Here is a 23,634-nt window from a genome sequence, read left to right as displayed (position 1 = left end):
CGGTATAATACGTTTCTATCGGGGAACCGATAGACACGGGTCAATACATTTCTGTTTGGTAATCGATAGATACGGTGATAAACGTATCCATGTGGGAAAGGGTTAATATTTCATAAGCAAATGCAAGGCATTATAAGACTTAATTACCTATTTCAAACTAAGTGGATCATTCTTTCAATTACTAGGGCATTAATCAATTCATCAGGATTATATGATGATGATGATGATGATGATGATGATGATGGTATAGTTAATGATGATAATGTTGTTGTTGTTGTTGATGATGATAAATATGATGTTGCTCTTGTCTATGATACTACACATATTTCACAGCTCATTTTCAAATGGCAAAATTTCAGTTTATGTTTCAGTTCTACAGTTTTAAAATCATCTCACTCCTGTATTTAGCAATTACCACTTCCATTAAAATTTATGTCAGATCTACCTAGAGATCCCTCTCAAAAACTGTCCTAAAATCAAAAAACTTCAAACATTTAACCAAAATATTTCATTTTTACGATATAAAGATTCATATGATGTAGACATAGTTATACGACATGTCCTGTACATTTAAAATTCACTTTTAAATACCTCCGGAGTACCATAAGTCTATCTCCATAAACCAAAATGAGTCATTTACGTCTTAAGGTAAAACACACTTACACTGAGGTATACAAATAGGTTCATGTCATTACCACAACATTACCATTTAAAAGAAATCATTAAACATTAATTTCCCCCAGAAACTTAGAACGCAGACCATTGCCCGATAACAAAGAAAGGTAATGTGCTGTGCTTGGGAAAACAAACCGAAACTGTCGGTCTGCTTGATAACCAAATTTGGCACCCATTTAGACCACAAGGAATATTTGCCCTTACAAAATTGACTTCATGGTTGTTAAAAATGTTAATATATTAATCAAGCACTACAAAAAGCTTACAAGAGAGAGCACCCATAATCATATTTTTGAGCCCATACAAAAATTTTATAAATAAAAATAATCTAGTTTTAGCTACAAAACCATTAGACTGACATGAAAATATTTCCAAGGTGGCCCTGCAAAGTCCATTCTACAATGAGGAGTGAAGCTGCAACAAGGTAAGATAAATTAAGACAATTTGGAACAATTTGGAACAAAAAAAAACAACACCTTTCTTTATAGCATTAATCTGTAACTTCATAATTTGTAACGTTTTGAACTTATTATTTTCTTTCAAATATAAATTCAATTTTCGGGCATATTGCATCATATATCAACGAAAAAAAAAAAAGAAAGAAAAAATTATTGTAGAGACAAGACTATCTTATTGCTGTTACAAATGCCATTATACATTTTAGCAACATGAAAATGTACTATTAACACTTTCATTTGTACCATAAAATCCTGTTTAAGATCTAATCTGACCTATCAGAACATAAATTTCTATTTCTGAATGAAAAGACGAAAATATACAAACAAGAGGACCTAAGTTACTGCATGACGCAAGTGTATTAAATTCTTCACACTGATTTACTCGCATTTCTTTACAAATGATAATAAAACATTGATGAACTTAAAATCCAAACGCAAATAAAGAAGAAAAAAGCAAAGTCCCGATTTGAACCATGTGATTAATGTCTACGAGTGTTGCCAAAACAACTTCCGTGAATTGCGACATTATCTGCTGTTACGTCACTCACACTTAATGAACTCCACACACTGGGAAATCAAATATTAAAATCAAACATTCATTTAATATCTTATCAGTAGTAAGGCTGAATTTCATGTTTTCAAATAGCTAGCAATCATTTTGTTAATTACCACAAGGCCAGCAGGAATTAAACCCCTAGTTTTCGAACTCTGTCTGTTGGGACTTATCTGGTCTGGCAAGGCTTTATCTAATTTAAAAAAAAAATTAATGATAAGGATTTTTTTTCTCTAGACTTTAAGATATCACAATATGTCCAAAATTTTTTGTTTAAAAAGCAGATCTTGATGAATATAAAGCTCAAATATCTATAATATCCTGATTAAAAAAAAATCCAAAGAAACTGCATTAACCAATATCACATACAATGTTGACATTCTTCCACTTCTATTTCAGAAGCGTTCCCAACTGTCAATGTCTAACCCAGATCTTGAACATCAGTTAGCATCTTAAAGATATGACAGAATGAGGAACACATTTTGTTTTAATATCACAATGCAAAAGCCTTGATATGTGGAGAAAACCAAGAAAACTGTTACTGTGAAATCATTTAAATTCACTGGCATGAAATTTCGCGCAAACGTGAGGAATGACTGTTTCGCGGGGGCTTTAATTCGCGCATTTTCAATTTTAGCAAAATGAAAAATATAATAAAAAATAATAATAGCGGTCTTAAATTCGCGAATCGGTCCTAGCGCGAAATACGTGAATAAAAATGATTTCACAGTAACTTGGGTAAATTCAAATATATTTTCTGAACATAATTCTGTGCCAACCTTCATCAGACCAGAATTCAAGTACTTTTTTTTAGCTGACTAATGCTTTGCAAGGTTTGTTAGTTTCATCCTGCACCTAGTGCTTGACCTAATCTACCACTTCACTTAATAATCACCGGATATTCAACTGTTCTTGGGCAATGTCAGATCTATTTCTTAGAATGAAATGACAACATGTGCATTACAAAGGATGTAGCAAATATCAGAAACCAGAAAACCTGCCTGCAGAGCCTCATGATAACCGTCTGTTTCATAAAGAGCCTAAATTCAGAACATGTTCAAAAAACTCCCTAAGCCTGAAAAATTTCATTTTTCATAAACACCGCAGATCTTTTTAAAATCTGTAATAAAATCTAATGAAATAAACCAAGATACATTCCTATACCTATCCTTCATTTGTCAGATTTTTGACACTGAAAATTGAACTATTAAATGAATTAAATGCTTTCTAACTACTCACTCCAGCCCAAATAATTGAAATAATATACGTTTTCATCAATAAATCAATTAAATGATATCATCTTACCATCAAATTACTCTGCCACAAATACACTCTCCTACTTGGATATGGTATTAATATTAACAAAACATTTTACAAATATTTCCTTAAAATAGAAACTTATCTCCTTCAAAAATCATTTCTATATTTTGAAAGTACAACTCTTAGCTTTTATTAAGAGTGTACCTATATAAGTAAACACCATATATGACACCTGCCCCCTGAAAAATAATTTAAATTCCAGAAACAAAAACGCCAGACAAAATAGACATGTTTAGGTTGATGATGATGATGTATTCCAAGTTTCATTTCAAAAGGATGAAAACAGTGTGGCAGGGGCCGGGAACACAATGTTTTGTTGCAGTTGTAATATTTCAGTCCCCAAAAAGGGCCATAACTCTAGAAAGGGCTTTACTCAAGAAAAAGGGTCTTTTTACATGTACTACAATAAGAAACAAATTTTGCAAACACTAGCCTACCACAGGATTGCCTTGCAGAAGTTACATCACTGTACCCTTGTCATGCTGGACACAATTTATTCTCCCTTTGCAACCAGTGTAGATTATGATCAGCTGCACATCTGTGCAGTCTGATCATGATCTGCACTGTTCGCTATTCAGTCAGTATCACTGACAAGTTCATTATAGAAATTTAGCAGGGTAAGGGTTAACAAATATTCGCACAAAATATCACCCAAATGTGCAACATCCCATGACTGTGAAATATGACTAAATATAAGTATGTACAATGACCGTGTATGTGTGATATACTGCAGTTATAAAATATATACTTACATAATTTCATGGACAATGATTTTACTGTAATAAACACTTTTATATCCAATTGCATATCAAATATTTTGTTACAACCCATCAGTTTATTGTAAAGTAACGTTTTATTTATGGACTACAATTTAACTGCAAAACCTTTAGAATTGTGAAAATTAAACTCTACCCATGGAAACCTATGATATTATATGAAAACAAGAGCTGTCTCCATAGGATGACACATGCCCCCGATGGCACTTTGAATGAATAGTTATGGCCGATGTTAGAGTTTAGGACCTTTGACCTATGGACCTGGGTCTTGCGCGCGACAAGTCGTCTTACTGTGGTACACATTCATGCCCAATAATTTTAAAATCCATGCATGAATGACAAAGATATGGACCGGACAAGCCCATCAATGCACTATCATGAAATATGACCTTTAATGTCTAAGTGTGACCTTGACCTTTGCGCTACGGACCTGGGTCTTGCGCGTGACACGTCGTCTTACTGTGGTACACATTCATGCCAAGTAATTTGAAAATCCATCCATGGATGACAAAGATATGGACCGGACACGAATGCACTATCATGAAAAATGACCTTTAACGTCTAAGTGTGACCTTGACCTTTGAGCTATGGACCTGGGTCTTGCGCGCGACACGTCGTCTTACTGTTACGTGGTACACATTCATGCCAAGTTATTTGAAAATCCATCCATCGATGACAAAGATAGACAGACTGACAGACGGACAGACGGTTCAAAAACTATATGCCTCCCTTCGGGGGCATAAAAAAAGTTTGCTAGCAAAAAAAAAAAAATGCATCCAGGATCTTACTAATCACATATACTTTAAAGCTTTTCATAATGGCTGAAATTCAGGGCACAGCTTGGTAATAGTAAGTGTGGACACCAATATTCAAGAAAAAAAGTGTACCATTTTGATGAAGTTCTTGACTTGGCTAAATTGTTCATGAATCAAAATAAAAGATGATTCTTTGATTACCTCCCTTTGATAGGTGCAATTTGGTCATTTTAAAAATTCTGACAGCATATTAGTATTATATTCTCACTTTATACAATAGCTTTTTATCTCTTTAAGATTTGAAATGTATCATGGCACCCTAACAGAAAAAAAATAAAAATATATATTTTATGTACTGACTAACATTAAGAATTGATTGACATGTTCAACCGGAGCAGAGAAATTAAGAAGATCTGGGAGATATAGAAACTCTAAATTTTGTAATCCTAAAGATAAGTCAATTCTCCTTTCCAATTTATTGGTACACAAAATGTCTGAGACTTCTAGAGATGCCAGACAAAATAATGAGATTCTGCCAGTAAGGAGCGCCATCCAATGCGACAAATCTCATCCAATCTCATCACAAGGTTTTTAATAATGTAACCATAAGAGCAATAATATAGATGCAGCAAAACATTGTATCAATTTTAGGAACAGATCAATTTGCAGAAATACACTATTTTCTACATACATTTATTGATTGAATGAATATATGAAATAATTTGCGCAGAAAATGCAAAGAATTTTTTCAGCTGCTCTATTTAAATGCCGAATCAAAAAGTGCAAATCAATAATATGTACTATTTCCAGATACTGTATACCAAATGTATACCATCTTTCAAAAAATAAAAGATTAAATGATCGAAAACTTGGCATAACGCTGCTATTTGAGATATGAAGGGAAAGATTATGTACATCCCCATAAATAATATCTTTCAGGTACCACACCTAAAGATAATATTCTGTTTAGTTGTACAATTTGCATAAATCTGACACACGGTTGTGCAGTCTGTCATGTAATTTGAGATCATTTTGCCTACATCTTGAACAGATCTAAAACTAAAACTGGCAACTTATTACAATGCTTACTAAATCTGATGGAAAACAGACCATAATGACATTTCTATGAATTAAAAAACAATCCGATGATTTGTGTGTGATCCCATGATTTGACAATGATCCAATGATTTGACAATGATCCCATGTTTTGACAATGATCCAATGACTTGGTGCACAAGCTGATTTGAAGAAGCTTAGTGATGGGTGAAGATTTTAATCATTTCATTTAGTTTGATGATTTAGGCATGAAAAACTCTGCTTGCTGTGTGTATTTTGACTGTTTTATTCCTATATTCTTTATCATAACTTAACTGACCTTTCAAAAGTTGTTTGATTTCTTTGGCAGCACGGTTGGTAGTAAACTTGTTCACAATGTCTAAGGCAGTCTGGTCATAGGAATTCACTTTATTCACATCAACTCCGCACTGAAAATAGAAAAAAAACAACATAATTATTACAGTATAAGAATTGTCATGCTTTATCATTTTTCTATAAATGTGTAACCAGGCTATAAAATTAGCCAAATTCTTTCATAAAATTTTAATGATAAATTTTAATTTCAATATTTTGTGAATTAAGTAAAAATCATTCAAAATTGATTTTTCTATTTTGTAACATTCTTTGCTTGGACAAGTGTTACTTAACTTATTATTTTTTTCCTGCTTAAACATGTCAGAAATTTTTATTTTATCACTTTCTAAACAATTTTGATTATAAAACAGATTTTGCTTTTAGCACTTTGCATTAGGTGCTATTGTTAACAAACACCTTGGCTTCCTTGGCTGATTAAGTGTGATTTGTTTTGTTTTGTTTTATTCATTCTTATTTGTTTACGCTGCGCTGCGTAGTTATGACTGTTTCCAGTCTAACTAATCAATCGTAGGCCCAGCGAGATTTGAATTTTGAGACCCGTTGCCAGATACAGGTCGGCGCCTGGATCGATTCCAAAGAATTAGATTCATATGATATAGTTAAAAAGGGACCTTAATTCAAGGCCCGGGTGTTATTTTTGAACATGTCTGGGTCTTGGCTGGAGTATTTATTGTTATTATATTGTTTTAAATGTTATACCCCCCTAAACTGTGTCATAATTTCCGAAATAATAAATAGGTTATAAAAGTATTTAAATTTATTAAATTTTGTCATCCAGGGTAAGAGCCGCGACTACCTTACTAACACTCCTGAAGCGCCTGAGAAAAACTGCCACTGACCATGAACTACATCTATACTCTTAAGCTTTATTTTATTAATATCAAAACTTTAAAAACATTAAAACTTTAAAAATTACGTTTAAACATAGCCTCTATATACGTCCGATTGTTGACAGTACACAGGTTATTTATAGATTACACGCCACGCCTACGCATAAATGTGTCATATCGATAAATATGCTTATTTTATATTCTCGTAAACATTCAATGTGCTCACCGATACCGTTTTACTATATTTTTAAAATGCTGTCCATTTTGTCATTTTTAATGTTTTTCAGTTCTGTTTTTGCACTTTATAGTCAAAGTCTAAATTTAATGATTATATGGGTATTAGTTACTTTACATATTATATGTAAAGATTTTTACGATCGCGCTGTATGAATTTTTGCGGTTGTTTTTATCAAAATTCGACCGTTTCTACGTGTTTTTGGGTCATTTTAATGAACTTATCTTCCTAAAAATGGTCTAGAAAATATAGCTCTATGTTTTTTCTTTAGCGATTCTGCAAATTTAAAGATAAAATATATTAATAAATGTTTTACACGCGAATCCTGGGGTCCCCGTCGCCTAAATTACGCGTAAGAATTTTTACTTAAAATTTACCTGTTTCCCTGTTGTTTGTTTACCGTTGTGTGTCGACGTCGTATGTTTCCGGTCATCATCACTACTGGAATTTTCCTATGGTGGCGTCTTTCTCGGGACTGGGTCAGCTTATGCATGCCACCATAGGTCCTTCACATATATACAGTGCTGACAATATTTATTTTTATTTTAAGCTTTATTTGATATTGGTTGCTTATGGTTTTATGATTTATTACTGTTATTATAGAATTTGTATAAAAAGTTAAAATTGAATAAAAGTTGGTTAAAAAGCTAGCTAAAATTTGATAAAATTTGAAAAAATCAGAGTCGACCTTTGCCGAAAAACGAAAACACAAAGACTCTTATTTCTGATTTTATTTTGCCAAAAGTTTTTAATAAATTAAGTTATAAAAATATATTTAAAACTAATTTAGTAAAAAACAGGTGACCATCCTTGCCGAAATGTAAAGTGTTTTGCAAGGATGTGTCTCCTATTTTTAAATCATTGTCTAAAATTAGCCTAGTCATGGCTTAAAATTACGTATATGTTTAAAATTAAAACAATTTAAAAGATACTGGTTGCTAAAAGAGTATTTGGCCTTTTGATTATTTATAAAACAATAAAAATAACTTTTTGTATATATACATTTTAACAACTAAAAGTAAAATCTATAATATAAATTATAATATTTAAAACCTCTTTCGGGCTTTTTTTGGTATGCTTCATATACGTCGGCTCCTGTTACTATGTTATTCTTGGATTTATTTCTAGCTGTTCATAGTTGAGGCCCGACCCTAGCAACTTTAATAGATAGCGCCTTTCACCCTGAGGAAATCGCCTGTATTGACCGCACCAGTGCGTTAAGCCTTACATGGTCCCCCCAGACGGGGTTGCATATACAAGCTCAGCCCCCCTGGTTATTGACGCCATTTTTTTTGAACGAAGTTTAGGATTTTTAACATGTTTATACACGTTTCCCCTGAGATTATATATCTTTTGACCGCACCAGTGCCTTTAAGCCTTACATGGTACCCCCAGACGGGGTGCATATAGAGATTCAAACCCCCTGGTACTTTGTGTATTTAAATTAAGGCCAAAGTTATAAAATCATTGTTAGGTCGGGGCCCCTCCTATTTTAAGTTTTTTGTTTTGTTTATTTTCTTTTCAAGTAGCCTATTTTGGTGTTTGAAATGTTTTAGGAGGGCTGTAGACCTGCTGCTCGATTCCTTCGGAGGGAAGAGGAGTGTCTTTCTGTCTATACAGACCAACCCGAGTTTTCAGGAGCCCACATTCAAGTTCCAATCTGTGTTCTGCTTTTTGTGTACACTCTTTGTGAAAGTCAAGAATACGTGGTTGAATGTTTCGTATTCTGTACAGTGTGGGCATAGATGTTTATCTGATAGTTCTCCCAGCCCAGACCGTTCCGCCCCAGCCTTAATCTGGTAATGATCTTATCATGGCCGGTGTCTGGCTATAAATTGCATTTTACTGGGGATATGTTCTGAGAAGGGCGCAGCGCATGTGTCTTGTTGTAGCCATCTCTGTCTAAAAACTCCTTTGATTTGGCCTTTATTATGCTATTAACTCAGATACTGCAAATTTTGACCTGTTTTGGGGCTCCATTTTCGGACCCTGCTTTGCTAGTTGATCGACCCTTTCGTTTCCCATAATGCCACATGACTCGGGACCCATATTAGGGAAACATGTATACTATTTTACTGAGAGGCTGATTTTATGAATAATGTCAACTATTAATCAGATCTTGATTGTGACCTGCCTGTATTTATTGTTTGTAATACAGACAAACTATCTGTAAATATAGCTAGTTTTGGGCCCATGTTTTCGGGTATCCATTTCAGTGCATGTTGGATGGCTGTTGCCTCACACGTGATTTATGGAGACCCTAGGGTTAATTTGAAAGCCGACGAGCAAATTTCTTTGCTATAGGGATCAAGACAAAAAAGGCCGCGCCGCTTTATTTTCGCTGGGATTTTTGCTCCCGTCTGTATTATATGGTAATGTGACCTATAATGCTTCATTATATGCTTTTTCTGTTATATGTTTGGCCTGGGTGGTATCTTCTGTTTTTTTAAATGAGCATTAAGGCTTAAGGTCGGGGTTGTGACCATGATCCCAGCATTAATGAAAACATCGGCTCTTGTATATTTACTTCATTTAAATTTGGTATTTATCTAGTAACTATTAACCTCTCGAGTGTACGGCTGGGTTCTAAGCTCTTTCCTACCAGTGTGACCGTTTTAACCTTTCGATGGTACTGGGGCATTCTTTCAGTGCTTTGATTTGTATTATTTATGGGCAGTTTTTCCCTAGGCCCCTGGATCTGGCCCAATATTTGAGCATATTGACCTCTCTTGTTATATTTTAATGGTAGCTGGGCCGTTCTACTATTACTGCCATTTTATTAGTTGTTTTATATGCTCCAGTGACTACTCTTAGGGCCTTACTTTGTATTACATCTAGCCTTTTTAACGTGATTTGCAGGCTGACGCATATGCTGTGCTACCATAATTAATTTGCTCAAAATTAAAGGAGTTATATAACATGAGTTATTTTTCTTATTAGCCCCCCAGTTTGTTCCAGATATTAGTCTCAAGGTTAATATTTTTTTTCACACCTATTAACTAGATTATTTATATGATGGTGCCACGTTAAATATTGATCAAAATACTTTTCCAAAGAATTTGGCGGTCGGTGCTATTTCAAGGGCTTTACCACATAATTTAATTTCCCGGCGTTCTTATTCGATTTGCTAGGACTTTAAGATATGGTTGCCGGCACACCATTAGCACTTGTGTTTTATTAGGGTTTGATGGTGAACCCCCATTCATTACCCCCATTTTTCTATTACCTCAAGGACCTTTTGGCCTTTTAGTAATGCACTATGTGGGTTTGGTGATGTTACCCATGTGGCCCCATCATCTACAAATTGGGCAGTTCGGTCCGGTCCCCGGGAGGGGACTGTTTGTTGTGTGCATCTATAGCCGTGTTTAGAGTGTTCATAATGAGATTAAAGATCAGTGGACTAATCACACTTCCCTGGGGTGTGCCATTGTCAGGTTCTACTGTATCGACAAATGGCCATTGACCTTTACCTTAATTTTCTGCCTTCCAGGAAATTTAGCGATCCATGTAAGCATTCTCCCCTTAATGCCTAGAGATATTAAATTCAAGAGAGACCCTTTATTCCAATGCCTATCAAATGCATTACTTAGATCTAAAAATATGCCTAGTGGGTTTATAACCTTTCCGATGGGCCTCTTTACAGTCTGATTCGAAGCGAAGGAGGTGATCTTCGCACGAATGGGCTTTCCTACATCCTGACTGATATGGGGAGAACAGATTATTATTTCAATATAAGTTTCAAGTTTTGGTTTTATCATTCTTTGCATGACCTTGGTGAGGGTTGGTCGTTAGGGAGATGGGGCGGTATGAAGCAGGGTTTGTTTTTTCCTTATTGGGCTTAAGTATTGGTAACTTAAGGGGCCTCGCCCAGCTTCTGGGTAGAGCCTTTTTTCCCAAGACTGTTTAAATATAGCTTTAAGAGTTTTTCTTTGGCATGTATTGGTAAATTTTTAATCATATCATAAGGGGATCGCATTCTTCGCCGGGGGCAGAACTTTACATTGATCAAGGGCCATGTTTAATTCAAGGAGGGAGAATGGTTTATTATACTCAATATCGTCATGTGGGGCTGTGTTATTTTCATTGTGGGAGATCGTATTCTTGCTCTTTATATTGTTTATTTGCCAAAAATTCACACTGTAATTGTCATTACTGCTGATTTTCTTATAGTGTTGCACTAGAAAAATTTGCCTTATCTTTTTCATAACCACCGGATCGTTGTCGTTCAGAAGTGTACCAATAGAGCTAGATGATTTCCCTCTAAATTTATTGACAACGCCCATACTTCTTTTGATGTTGTTTTATGGTTTATTTGGTTATGTACTTTTCAAGGCTGGTGCGTTTTGCTTTTTTAATGATCTCTACAGCCTTATTACGGAGTGACCTGTATTTTGCGATTTTCTATTCTTATTTCTGCTATAATTTTTTCCCTAGCATTCCCCCTTTTGTTTAACTGCATTTGCGCAATCCTCAGTCCCCCAGGGTATAACCTTTTTCCTATTGTTCTTGCCTTTGACCATTGGTATACTCTTTTACTATACTATAGTATCATTTATAAATTGTGTGTGATTTTCATCCACTGTCTTGCCCTCAGTGTATAATGGAAATGCCTGATTGCGAAGTCATGATATTGGTCCCAGTCTGCTTACCTATTTATATTTGCGGGTGGTATGAATCGCCTTGTTTTTATGAAAATTCTAACCCCCAGCAATTTTGGGAAAAATGGTCATGCCAAAAGTATTATTGATAACTCCAAAGAATGCATATTGTGCCATGTATGAGAAACTATTGCCAAATCTATTGCTGAGTTTTTTGATTTGGTAAATCACTTTACCCTTGTTATATTTCCATCATTTAATAAAACTAGATTTTTCTGTGATAATAGATTTAACATAGTCTCAGGGGGCCGGGAGTCACAACCTTGGATCGCCCGGGGGATTCCAGAGTGGGTTTTTAATGTTGAAATCCCCCAAAAATTACTGAGTGGTTTGTATGTTAGAGAACATTTTTTGATAGTGTTCTTCGGTGTTATGTTTTTCATATGCTACTAACAATTATAAATTGTTATGTTTTGCTTGACCATATATAGTTATGCCGTTAATTTCATATTCATTGTGAATTATTGACCTTTCAATTTGTGAATTTTGATGCCCTGTTTGACATATATTATTGTACCGCCTCCTTCTTGATCTGTGCGTTTTGATATGTTGCAATTTCATAGTCATAAAGCTTGGGGGTTTGTTATTTTTTTTCCATATCTAAACGTTTCCCTGAATACACACGGATGTATTGTATCTGGGGATGACTTAAGGAAGCTGTTTAATTCGGTGACCTTTGTATTTTTGTCCCCTGCAAACCCCCGGGCGTTCCAAGACATTATATTAAAGTTACGATTACATGCCGTCTTGGAATCTACACCGGACATTATTAATTAATTAATTGTATGGGGTTATTGTTAATTAATTTACAGGGAGTTAGATCCGATGTCACCAAAAGGGCCCATATCGGCATCCCCACTGGGGTGGTGGTGGGGGGTGGTGAGGTCCCCACCGAGGGGTCTGTGGCCCATTGTACCATGTGCCTTGCATGTCTATTGAACCTATTTGTTGGCGGGGTCCAGAAAACCTTCTGTTAGGGTATCTGGGTGCATTGCCTGTATGTGATTTGAAGTGGGTGGGGGTGGGGGTTTTCCTTGCCCCCGCGGTTTGTGTTTCTTCTTGCTGTTCTGGTGCGCTATTGCCCTGTGATATGGCTTCATCTATCTTTGTTAAAGTGCCTGGTCATTTATTTGTTGACCTTGTATCTTAGGGGGCTATGTTTTTGATTTTTTCCATAACCTTGGTCTTATGATATATTCTTTATTGTTGGAAAGTGTTTGTGTTGGTGTGTTTGCACGTGTTGTTTGACCAGATGTAAGGCCAGCATTTCCATCTGGCCTCATATCTGTTTTGATTGCGTCATTTTTCTTGTGAATTTTTTGTAAATAGTTTGTGTATGCCAAACACCCTTTGAATGCTGCACGGGTGTAAACCGTTGCAATTGCGCATTTTTGATGTTTCGGTATTGGCATTCATAATGCGGGTGTGGCCCTGCACAAGGGTGGGCAAATTGTTTTACCTGTGACTTGTTTGCTGAGTGTCCGTGCTTTTTGGGCATTTTTTAAACCCTTTTAGGGGAGATAACAAGGATGGATAAAATGGACTTGGGTGCCATCATTTAGTTTCCTTCAATGGTGCTTTTTTCAGAAACTAAACGTGAGTTTTTTGGGGTTGTAAAAGGCACTTTCTTCCATTGACTATTTTTCTTTAGCCGGTGGTAGACTTTAGGGTGTTCTCTGTGCGAATGTTTTAAACGTTATCATTTATTTGATGTCCTTTATGTAAATGACCCTTTAGACTCTATTTTCTTATTCGGGACTGAGCGTTTGTCTGTGTTTAGTGGCTCTAGAACGAAGTCTTATTTTTGATAAGTAAATTGCTTGGCCAGGTCCAATTTGTTTTTGCGAATCATGAAAGTGGGACATCCCCCTCGGTGGATGGGTCCTTGACAAATGATCCCCCTACATAGGCTATGAAACCCGAGGATTCTTTTGAATCCTCTGCTTCGGGAACACACATGACACTGAAACGCAGTGTCATTGCCACAAAGCACAGAGTGGTTGTGTTGGCCGCTGGCGATGCCCCTTTAAATCTCTTAGAGCTTTTTGTCCCCCATGTCCCTTCAGTGTCAGCCTGCACGACATGTTTGTCGACTGCTCACTATTGGCGCCGGGGGTTTACAGGGTGGTACACCGGTATATGGTGGTTACCTGTTCACCCTGGTGTTGATCGGCTTTGTTCATTAGCCGTGGCAATGATGGGGTGGCGGGTGTAACTGGGATGCCCAAGCTTGGATAGTTGACATCATCTAGTGCCGGTGCCCCAGGGTGGGCTTTGCCTGTTGTACAGGGTGGGGGTTCTGTTCATTAAATGGACAGGGTCTTGGTCCTGCCTTGGGTTAACCTTGGTAGGCTAGGGATCGGGGTTGTTTCAAATGTTCCATCACACTTGGGTGACGGTACACCGGTGTGGCTTTCACTAGGTGGTGTTGGGGATCACTATCAATAGTGAGCCTCCCAGGACTTAAACTTGAGTCCGTGTCATTAGGGTTGGCTCCCGGACTAGGGACAGGATATTGTCACCGTTACTCAAAGGGTGTAACCTAGTGGCAGACAGATCAAGGGATCCGTCGGCCGAGTCCGATATTGCCGGGGCCTTGTTTGCAGGACTTCCTGAAGAAGAGTTGAGAGAAGTTTCTCTCGTTCTTTTCTTCCCCTTTACCTTCCCCAGGGGATTGCATATTACTAACTGGTGTCGAGCCGCCCCCGGGGCGAAGTCGGCACACAAAAGCTTTCTAGCTGTCCCTTGGCTTTACTATGGGGTTGTACGGGTGATCCCCCATGTGATTTGGACTTTTTCCCTGATGATTTACCCATTGTTGTTATGGTTGCTTGTTAATTTAATTTTTCCTATTAAGTAACTATTTTAGATTTACGAATTTTATTCTTATACGAATTTATGATTTATCGTTAGTTTTATCTGAAAATCGTTATTTAAATTTTTGTTTTTTTTGGGGCGGGTTTTAATATCGTAAAAATATAATATATATATATTATGGGCTCTATGCAGTTATTTACTATATGCACATTGCCTTATTAATTGTTGTTTGTAATTTTTCATTTATATCAACCGTCAATTTTTATATTGTACACAGTCTAGTTACTGACCTTATAAGTCAGTAAAAAAACTTGTAATTTATCTACACTAACTGTAAAGTGCATGTGGTGTTAGTTAATCCTATTGTACCTATACGTCAGTTAATCTTATAACGCCTGCGGCCTAACAATGTAAAGCGACGCGCACGATTTTTATGTGAAAGTTTTGAATTTAACCTATTTTAAGGGGTTAGTTAAAGTGCTTACGATCAAGTATTTTGATCAAGGATAAAAATACCTTCACGTAGATAAATAGCCCTAAATACCTTAAAAGTGGCGGTTGTCCGGTGCCAACGTAGATTCCACGACGGCCAATTAATCGAGTGGTTCTATGAGCATACCGTTGTGAGGAATAAGTCACAGGACGAGCCTATTTGCCCTACTCGAGCACCACCGAAGCTAAGTATGACACTTGTCGATACTTTGCTATACCATACGTACGGTCAACGCACCGATAAAAATAACGTCTTATCGCTACGTAGCCAATATGGTTTATGAAAAATATGCTGATATTTCAGGGCTCGAACCCGGAACCCCTCGCTTACAATGCAAGTGGCCTACCGACTGAGCTAACCGGCCATGATTAAGTGTGAAGCCAGGCTGTTCTTAAGTAAACTTCTAAATTCTTAAGTAAATGATTTCACCTTTTTGTTACAATAATTTTCATTGGTTTAGATTAAAATTCTTTTAATTTTTATTGGCTAATAAGGTTACCTAGAGATTTTCCTTGGAAACTTATAATTTTGTTTTAGACTTAAAATCAGTCTTCTTTTTTAATTTCGAAAAAAGGGAAAAATCGCTAAACTAAATTGACAGTATAGAATACAATTTCGGTGCTTGTCTTGGATGTGTTTATTTTAACTGTATTTGAACATAGAACTTTGATAACATTTGGGAATACTGGACTATACTAAAATATTGAAATAACATTACATAAACTACACATTGGGTGTCCATCATTAAATAAAAGATTAATTACTGAACTGAAACATGGAGTTTATCATTTTGGCAACCATACAGGGGCAATGACCCCATCCAAAATATCTGTTGACTGATCGGTCTTCGGTGGTCAGTTACCACTTGAGCATAATTTCCCCCCACAACTATTTGGAGCTGCCGAACCGACGGTCACAGATTTGTGGTGAGAGAATCCGAAGTACGATCATTACATATGAGAAATGGACTAAACTTTGAAGAAGAATTACAACAACTTGTGAAAGTGCTATTGTGGACTTGAATGTCAAAATCAGAAGAAAACAAAAAAGTGCTGAAAGTAAAATCGGGGATCAAAATGTAATAAAATAAACTGCAACAGACAATCCTAGAATTGTTAATGTAATTGAGGATCAGAGCTAATAAAGCAGTATTTCATAAACACTAAAACAAAACCACCATAACCTAAAATTAGGAACCATGAAGTCAGGATGACGCATTTGAGCTGTTTCTTGAAGGGAAGAGCCCCTCTCCCGAGAGACCAGAAGAAGCCGAAAACAACAGATATGATGTGAATAAACATCAAGACAATTGAAAATTCTTAAAGGCTATATGTTGTAAGGAAATTTAACATTTAGGCTATTGTTTCCGTGTATTGAAACAGTTGATGTTAACCAATTGATTTGTTACTTTATTCTATTCAGAACGCTTTTGCCCCAATTCATCTACTTTTGTTGTATTTTCTGGTAGATAGTAGAAAATTTGAACACATTTAATCAAAGTTTTTCATTAAATTGTTGTTTCCAAGCTATATTCACAAATTTTCAGTAAAAATTTATTTAATAATCTTTACTTTGAGTACACATTTTTGCAAGTGCTGGAAAATTCTATTATTTTGTACAGTTTCGAACTTGATTACAAGTTTACAATTAAACTTAAATGTTTTAAAACAACTTAAAACCCAAATTGAGTATTTTCACTACCATTATTTCAACTAGTTCAACAATTATAACTTATTTTTACTAGACTAAGTAAATTTTTGTAAAGATTTTTTTTTTCCTTTGTATTAGTATTTTTAGGACTTTTAAGTGGTCTAGATAAAATGGCTTCTTATAAGGCTCCTTGGCAGTGCTCTAAACAAACCTGTGCTAACATTACCAATGATTGTGAGGTCAAACCCATTTTTTCTTTAGTTTCTTCTCTAGACCAAAACTGTAGGGCTTTATTCAAATCCATTCAAAACGGTACCAAACACTCTTTGATTCGGTGCTGGTATTTTGGTATTAGTGAACATATTGTCAGAAATTTTCTAAAGACCCTCAGTATGACCCTGCCCAAATTGCTCATATTTATGGTGTATGTGGTGAGATCCATTCAGTGCTAGGAACTATCAATCTTTCTTTTTTTATTGATGGTTTCCCCTTTTAACACACTTTCCATGTCTTCTCGAAATTTCATGAACCAGTCATTCTTGGAAGAGATTTTGAAGAAAGAAGGATTCCAGCTGAATTTCCAATCTAACAGTATAACAATTAACAAGGAAAAACACTAACCAAAACACTATTCCCTTTAATTTCACCAGATCTTGCTAAAATGATTTTGGTAAAACCCTAAAAATCGCATGTTATCCTCCACACTCAGAATTTATCCTTCCCTTAAAGACTAACAAATTTAAGGATGGTGAGATTGTGCTGTGTGAGCCGCCACAGAATCTAGTAAAAGATGAACTGGCAGGAGGCAAATGTCTTTCTACAGTTGTGGATGGGAAAATACAGTACCGTCTCATGAATCCAACTGCTCTTCCTGTCTTTCTAAAATCTAAATGCTAGAGTTTCTGTTCTTTCTGAAATTAACTGTGCTAATGTCACACAAGTTACTGATCTTTTCCCACTTCTGAAAATTCTGAAAGCTCCCGCATCTGTCAATTCTATTCACACGACACACTAACTGATGAGCACTATATTGAAATTGCAGAAGATTTGGAATCAACCTTATGACTCTGATCTCACCTCTGACCAGAAGAGAAGACTCTTAATATTCATTGGTAAAAACAGAAAAACTTTTGCAAAGGACTTTTCTGAATTAGGTTCACAAATCTATTCTCTCACAGAATTGAAAACAGGAAAAAGCTTAAGCCCATTAAGAAAGCTCCCTACAGACAAAGTCCTGAAAATGCGCGCGAAACTGAGCGGCAGGTCAAAGAAATGCTTGACCATGGTTTCATTGAAGAGTCTGACTCACCCTGGAATAGCCCTGTGGTGCTTGTTAAGAAAAGAATGGCGAATATCGCTTTACTATGATTACCGTGAGTTGAATAAGACCACGGAACCAATGTCTTTTCCCATTCCCCATATATCTGACGTCTTTGATACCATTGCTGATGCTAAGGCTGAAATTTTCTCTGTTCTTGACCTTAAAAAGTGGTTTTTGGCAAGTACCACTTGATCCAGAATGCTCACAAGGCCCCTTTTGTCACTCATCAATCTGTTTACACTTGGACTCGCTTACCTTTTGGCTTAATGAACTCTCCATCTACCTTTCAAAATTAATGTGCAAAGTTCTGAAAACATCTTAACTGGAAAATTGCTCTTGTTTACATCGACGACATTTCTGTCTTTTCTCACAACTTTGAAAAACACCTCGATCACTTATCTCAAGTCTTTTCTAATCTCAGCTCAGCAATCTCACTCTTCAGCCAGCAAAATGCAAAATTTGCAACCATGAGATTGAATATCTTGGGCATATCATCTCAAAACATGGTATCAAAGTCAACCCCGATAAAAAAAAAGCCATTGATGAGTATCCACCTCCCAAAAATGTGAAACAAGTCAAATCTTTTCTCGGTATGACTTCATACTACAGGAAATTCATTAAATTTATGCCAAAATTGCAAATCCCTTTCAGCACTTCTTAAAAAGGACTCTAAATTCAAATGGACACCTGAATGTGAAAATGCATTTTAAAACTTTAAAGAAAGCTCTTTCTTCTCCGCCTATTCTAGCCTTCCTAGATTTGACAGACCATTTATTCTAAGCAACAGACAGTTCTGATCATTCCATTGGTTACGTATTGTCACAATTGGATGATAATGGTCTTGAACATCTATTTCATACGGCGGAAGAACACTTTCATGGCCATGAGTTAAGATGGCACATCACAGATAAGGAGGGGTTGGCACTGGTAGAAGCTGTGAAACATTTCAGACCCTACCTTTCCAACAAATTCTTTACAGTGTACACAGATAAAGTTTTGTGAAGTGGTTGAAGCACATTAAGAACTGTCAAGGACGTTCTCGGGTAGATGGGCTCTGACACTTCAGGGCTACAACTTCGAGATTTTTCACAAGGCTTTCTAGTGCTAACGGAAATGCAGATGGACTCTCGCGTCGCCTTACAATGAAGCAAATGAGGGAAAAATGGGAAGGAACAAAGGACCCCAAATGAACTGTTTTGTCAGGTTCGGACACCAGTCTGAAGAATTTGGGAGCTGTGACACTTGTTTACAGTCACGACAATGTTCCCACTCCATCTGTAGCTCCAGCCACTGCCTGCACTGAGACAGCACCCAAAAAAAGAAGACTCCCAAACACAACAGGAAAATGGAAGACCCTATTACACAAAACATGGCCTAATATCCTACAAAAGGGGGTGAAAATTTTTTAGGAAAAATTTCAATTATAAATTAAACAGGAACTTCCAGATGCCCTAAGAAAGCTAAACAGGTAGTGGCTGAGGCAGAAAAAGTACGAACTTTCTGAACATGGTGTTTTACTACACTTATTACCCTAGGAAAAGGCGTCCCTAAGGACCAGAAAATCATTAAACAGGTGTGTGTCCATTAATTCTGCGTGATGATGTCTTGAAATCATATCACGACAGTCTGGCTGGTGGCATGCACCAGGGGTTTGAGCGCACATTTTGCTGCGCTCAGACAGATATTATTGGCCCACCATGTTCGGGGACTGCCGAAATACATCAGTCAAAGTGACCATGTCAGCAGGTGGAAGAGGGAAAATCCATGGCAAACCACCACCCTTCAACTTGCTGTTGTGACTTTTTCAGGATGGCACATTGACTTTTAGGAGGGCCCTTTCCAACAACAAAGACAAATTCAAATATGGGACTTCTTGTAGTGGATAGTACTCTAATTGGTGCGAAGGTTTCACTTCGCAACAGGAGGTATGAAGTGCAGTGTTCTTTTCAGGAGGTTATATGTGCTTTGGAGCCCCAATGTCCTTGTGTTGACAGAGGTCAGCCAGTTTTCCCTTTAAGCTTGTCAAGGCTCTTGTGAACTTTTCCAAATTACCGGTTTACACAAGTTTTACAGACATTCTTAATGGATCTTTTGGAGCGAATGAAGTGTAATCTTCAGTCTCTTCGCTTTACTGTAAGGGACAGCAGGATGATTGGCCAGAATTTTCTTCGATTTTTGATGGATTCGCATGACTCTGTACCAGTCAATCAACATTCTCCTTCTTTTACTTTTGGCCGTGGATGACTCTGCTAAGACCAGCCTCACTTCCAAAACTACTCTTTTGCTTCTTTCAAAAACATTTTTTCCAGATTCTGCATAACCTTGACATTGCCAAAGGAAATAGCGCAGAAAACATTAAACTTGCACAGGACAAGTATAAGGAACAATATGACAAGAGGGCTCAAGAACCAAAATACAAGCCAGCTGACAGAGTATGGTTATTTTGCACAAAGGTCCCCAGGTATGGCCCCTAAATTACATAAGAAAGGGTTGGACCATATTACATTGTATTCACTGGTCCGCACAACACATTTCAAGCTGAGGCGCTGTAGTAGACAACAAAGAAGTAAAGGTACTTGTTAATGCAACTCGCCTCAAGCCCTACCATGACCCTGAGTCCAGGCCAACAAATCCACCTGAAGGGTATGAACATCTTGAAGAACCTTTGAGTGCAGAAGAACTACACACAGATGATCACACACACACAGACACTAACACATCTAATGCACAGGAAAAGGTAAACGACCAGCAAATCCTAAATCAAAAGCAAAGGTTCAAACGGTCAAAATCATCAACAGTCAAGTCAAAAACGACACTAATCACAATCAGCAACAACATTTCACAAACACAGCAACGTCACCCAAAAACAGGAAACACTATCACAACCTCTGATTCCAGTCACACACAAGAAGATTCCTCAGCACAAACATCAAACATGCAAACTACTTCAACACCAAAACAGACAAACATCCACAACAGCACAAACACCAACACCCCAAATTTTCAGCAGAGGACATAGAAAAATCATTACATCAAACGCAGCAAGGATACTCTCTACTACAGAATCAAATGGAAGGCTCCAAACAAACCCAGCACCTGGGAATATGCATCTTCCATCCTGATGTCTTCATTAGAGAGTACCACAAACAACAAACTATGAGCGGAAAGAAACGAAAACGTCCCCTACTGAAGCAACACAGATTCTTTGACAGATGCCCACTCCAGTACACCGTATTAAACCTGTAAAGGATACTGTTGTAGGATCCCGTGAAACCTATGACTTATCCAACCAAGAAATTTTATTCTATTTATGGCAACAATCAAATTTCTCATCAAGGTTTACCCTTCAGAATATCCAAAACGAAAGAACTACTTCAACCATACCTAAACTCACTGGGTTTTCAGCCTACAAGAAATAGACCATGAATTGTGGCAGAGCACAACAGCTTTGTTGGATGACGGAAACCCGTCGAAGCCAAAAAGATCAGAGCTGTCATGACAAATGTGAAACAGATCCCATGATTCAACATACTTCAAGGTCTATCTGTCTTGACTCTCGTGAGCCAGTATGGCTTCCATTTTCTCGGGCCCAATCAAGTGTGTTAGACAGTTTTTGTTTAGAATGGCAGCAAGATCAAGCAGCCTGGTAAAATTTTCAAAGCAAACAAAGGTTCTAAATAATAATTCAGGTTTTACGTATAGTAATTAAGGTATATTTTTTTTGAGCTGAACTGTACTCGACAGTCAATTTTGTTGTTACCAGCACAAAATAAATACAGTTAAATTTTTGATAATAACAGTACTATTTACGGTAATGGGAGATGTTCTCAGAAAGTCGATGATATTTTCTCCAAGATATGTAAACATCTTAATTAATGTAAATTTTTACAATGTCTTATTTTATAATATACCAAACAGTAAATGGGCAATGCTGTTCTGATAGAAAAACAGGTTTCTTGCTGATAAATGGAGTTAACTGTTTCAATGTGCATGAGGCAATGTCCCATGAATGTTCAAATTTCACTTCACCAAGATAGATATTATTAATATGGACCAAAAAACACTATACCATGGGGTTCCAATATTAAAGTGTCAATGAACACAAATGAAAATATATAAAGCTGAAGGACAGTGAACAATACTTGAATCTTCATCTTCAGTTAGTGCAGGAGGACCAAAATTATGTTTCAAATGGATACTGGAAGTACTCACTGCCAATATACTACAAATATTTCAAACTGTTATAATTATGTTATTTGAAACAAACAGAATTAATGTAATTACACTTACTTATTGTGAAGACAAAATTTTTAAATTTTATGTCTACTTGCTGTCTCTCACAAATCAAAATGTTCAATACTGAAATTGTATAATTATGCAGTCATGAATTTATAAGATATTAATAGTGAACTAAAGATTCACTCATCTATACTAACTGTGGCTGAACAATTACTGTTCCATGACATACTTGCATCAGTCCACAACATGAAGTTACAAAACCCAAAATTATAATGCCATGTGCATACTACACAAAATTGAAACATTATTAAAGACTGCCAATGAGCAGATAACCATCTTCGTGGTAGATTATTATTAATGTTTTATATTATACTTAGAATCTATCACAACTAGACAAGTTGCAAAAGCAATCATACAGCGTAACGAATTAAATGTTAAATGTTTACTTTAGTGATTCCAAAATCACATGGCTATTCAATGTCAAGTTTTTTTGCCATACTTTCGATAAAGCCACAAACTATAGACAATTTTATGTATTTTGGAGGGTACAATAAACATTATTGTTGTTTTACTTTTAACTTCAATATTTTTTTGCATTTTATTGTTGTCCTTTCGACAACTGCAACGTTTTCTATAAACTGTTACTAGTTATTCCCCCAAAATACAAGTAATTTTTTAGAAAATTTGAAGTTAACTTGTTTTCCTTCATAGGCATACCATATATTTTCTAATTAAAAAAGCTCTAACTTGTTTTATTGATATTACATAATAATATTATACAAATAATAAAAAAAAAAAAATATACAAATAAAAAAAAAGATGTGTAAATGAATGAAATGTATGATGTATGAATTTGACGGTCACTGTATAAATGAGTTGTATGTTTATTATTGTCTTTATTTCATATTTGTATGCAATTTTTCTGTTACAGCAATAACATGCTATTTGCTAAATTTTTATATTTTGTTATTCAGTAAATATTATGATTGGGACAATCATTTTTAAGGGAGGGGTAATGTGTAACCAGGCTATAAAATTAGCCAAAAATTTTTTCATAAAATTTTAAAGATAAATTTTAATTTCAATATTTTGTGAATTAAGTAAAAATCATTCAAAATTGATTTTTTTATTTTGTAATTCTTTGCTTGGACAAGTGTTACTTAACTTATTATTTTTTTCCTGCTTAAACATGTCAGAATTTTTATTTTATCACTTTCTAAACAATTTTGATTATAAAACAGATTTTGCTTTTAGCACTTTGCATTAGGTGCTATTTTTAACAAACCTTGGCTTCCTTGGCTGATTAAGTGTGAAGCCCAGGCATGTTCTTAAGTAAACTTCTAAATTCTTAAGTAAATGATTTCACCTTTTTGTTACAATAATTTTCATTTGGGTTTTGATATAAAATTACTTTTAAATTTTT

General features: G+C 36.0%; 1 protein-coding gene across 2 annotated transcripts in view; it reads right to left on the bottom strand.

Annotated features, from left to right (window-relative positions):
* Positions 1–5,754: 5,754 nt before the first annotated feature.
* The window catches only part of LOC128555340 (caskin-2-like), a 41,672-nt gene continuing 23,792 nt past the window's right edge, over positions 5,755–23,634 (bottom strand). The window contains exon 4 of one of the 2 annotated variants that reach the window (XM_053537517.1): positions 5,755–6,021. In XM_053537517.1, coding sequence (XP_053393492.1) covers positions 5,836–6,021 — 186 coding nt within the window. In that variant the 3' untranslated portion in view covers positions 5,755–5,835. The remainder of the gene's footprint in view (positions 6,022–23,634) is intronic. The other variant, XM_053537518.1, reaches the window with a different exon arrangement.

Source organism: Mercenaria mercenaria, chromosome 2 (genome assembly GCF_021730395.1).
Source record: "Mercenaria mercenaria strain notata chromosome 2, MADL_Memer_1, whole genome shotgun sequence".
NCBI classification, from domain to species: Eukaryota; Metazoa; Mollusca; class Bivalvia; order Venerida; family Veneridae; genus Mercenaria; species Mercenaria mercenaria.
The sequence above is the reverse complement of the archived record's forward strand: the minus strand, read 5'-3'. Positions and strand labels throughout refer to the sequence as shown.